General features: G+C 49.7%; 1 protein-coding gene across 1 annotated transcript in view; it reads left to right on the top strand.

The window, feature by feature from the left end:
- Positions 1-2,500, top strand: part of pik3c2a (phosphatidylinositol-4-phosphate 3-kinase, catalytic subunit type 2 alpha) — a gene marked incomplete at its 5' end in the record, with an annotated part of 73,770 nt that overhangs the window by 62,554 nt on the left and 8,716 nt on the right. Inside the window, one exon of the mRNA XM_080539144.1 lies at positions 1,621-1,777. Coding sequence (XP_080395270.1) covers positions 1,621-1,777 — 157 coding nt within the window. The remainder of the gene's footprint in view (positions 1-1,620; positions 1,778-2,500) is intronic.

Below are 2,500 nucleotides of genomic sequence, written 5' to 3'. Positions count from 1 at the left end.
CAGAGACAGAGAGAGAGAGAGAGAGGGACAGAGAGAGAGAGAGAGGACAGAGAGAGAGAGAGAGAGGACAGAGAGAGGGACAGAGAGAGAGAGGACAGAGAGAGGGACAGAGAGACAGAGAGAGAGGGACAAAGAGAGAGAGGACGGAGAGAGAGAGAGGACAGAGAGAGGGACAGAGAGAGAGAGGACAGAGAGACAGAGAGAGAGGGACAGAGAGAGAGAGAGAGACAGAGAGAGAGAGAGAGAGAGGGACAGAGAGAGAGAGAGGGACAGAGAGAGAGAGAAAGGACAGAGAGAGAGAGGACAGAGAGAGGGACAGAGAGACAGAGAGAGAGGGACAAAGAGAGAGAGGATGGAGAGAGAGAGAGAGGACAGAGAGAGTGAGCGAGAGAGAGAGAGACAGAGAGACAGAGAGAGAGGGACAGAGAGAGAGAGAGAGACAGAGAATGAATGAATGAATGAATGAATGAATGAATGAATGAATGAATGAATGGTCTTTATTGTCATTGATATAGTACAGGTACCAAACAACGAAATTTGGGAGGGGGGGCTCCCCTGGTGCTAGGAAAAAAAAAAACTAAAAACAAGAAGGGAAAAGAGCTGGTTTACATAAATAATAAATAATAATGTACACTATCCACTATACTATACTATACAAATAAAACACTGTGCTGTAACATGCTATGCTATACCTATTCTAACATTTCCTATCTCTGAACCTTATGTACCCGAGGGTTGTCATATTGCACATAGTGTTATTGCACATTAATTTAAAGTGTCGCAGTTTGCAGGTTTGAAATGTTCACAGTTGTGTTTCAGTGTTGCACTTGATTTCAATCTAGTAGCTGCCATCAAATTGTCTAGATTGTCCAGGGCCTAGAACCTAGGTCTTTGCTGTGTTCAGGGCCTGAATGGCCCTGGGGTAGAAGCTGAGCTTCAGTCTGTTTGTCCTTGCGAACATGGTCCTGAACCGCCTGTCCGAGGGGCAGCCGAGAGAGAGAGGAGAGAGAAGAGAGAGAGAGGAGAGAGAGAGAGAGAGAGAGAGAGAGAGAGAGATAGAGAGAAGAGATAGAGAGAGATAGAGAGGGCAGAGAGAGAGAGAGAGAGGGACAGAGAGAGAGACAGAGAGAGAGAGAGGGACAGAGAGAGAGAGGACAGAGAGAGGGACAGAGAGACAGAGAGAGAGGGACAGAGAGAGAGAGAGAGAGGGACAGAGAGAGAGAGAGAGGGACAGAGACAGAGAGAGAGAGAGAGGACAGAGAGAGGGACAGAGAGAGAGAGAGAGAGGACAGAGAGACAGAGAGAGAGACAGAGAGAGAGAGAGGGACAGAGAGGGAGAGAGAGAGGACAGAGAGAGGGACAGAGAGAAACGGAGAGAGAGAGGGAGAGAGAGAAAGAGAAAGACAGAGAGAGAGAGAGGACAGAGAGAGAGACAGAGAGAGAGGACAGAGAGAGAGAGAGACAGAGAGAGACATTTGGATGACTTGGCTCAGAACATTCTTCCAATTCCGTGGGACATTTGAATGTCCCTGGGCCCCCCCCCCCCTCTCTCTCTCTTGCTAATTCCTCTCTTTCTCTCTCCTCCCTCTCTCTCTCCCTCTCTCTCTCTCTCTCTCTCAGGGACCGCGCCCCCTTCGTGCTGACGTCAGACATGGCGTATGTCATCAACGGGGGGGAGCGGCCGACCAGCCGCTTCCAGCTGTTCGTGGACCTGTGCTCCCAGGCCTACAACCTCATCAGGAAACACTCCGGACTGTTCCTCAACCTGCTGTCCCTGGTACACACCCTCTCTCTCTCTCTCTCTCTCTCTCTCTCTCTCTCCTCATCCCCCTCTCATTCTATCCCCTCTTCCTCAACCTGCTCTCACCGGTACAGACCCCACCACAGTTATACGAGGACCCCCCTCTCTTAACATTAATCAAGTCAAGTTTTTTCTCTGAAGCAGCGTATAGAACGGAGCTGTTGTGGGTTCTTCAGGTGGTCTGACATGATAAAGTTCCCATCGTATTCCACACGGTATATTCCAACCCATCTGCAGCAGCCTACTACTACTAGTAGATGTACGATGCGTCTCTGTCAGCCTCAGACACTACGGGGGTAGAGCACGCTCTCTGTCTCTCTCTCAGACATTATGGGGGTAGAGCAGAGAGAGGTAGAGAGGTAGAGAGAGAGAGAGAGAGAGAGAGAGAGAGGGTAGAGCATGGCTCTTGTGTTGCCCTGGAAAAGTATTAGAGAGAGAGAGAGAGAGAGAGAGAGAGAGAGAGACACTACAGGGGGTAGAGCATGAGAGAGGTAGAGAGAGAGAGAGACACACTACGGGGGTAGAGCACATTAGAGCATGGCTCTGGTGTTGCCCTGGAAAAGTCTTTTGTCGTAGCGTGATGAACGGCTTCTCTCGGCTTAGAGGGGATTGGTCGGAGGTTTACCACGGTGCTAAAATGTCTCGCCACATAAATAAATGCCCTAGTTTAGGTTTTTCTTTCCGTCGGGACAAACTGTG

This window comes from Nansenia antarctica (assembly GCF_963989245.1).
Source record: "Nansenia antarctica genome assembly, chromosome: 9".
Lineage (NCBI taxonomy): Eukaryota > Metazoa > Chordata > Actinopteri > Argentiniformes > Microstomatidae > Nansenia > Nansenia antarctica.
Note: the sequence above shows the minus strand (reverse complement) of the source record. Positions and strands in the feature narration are given on the sequence as shown.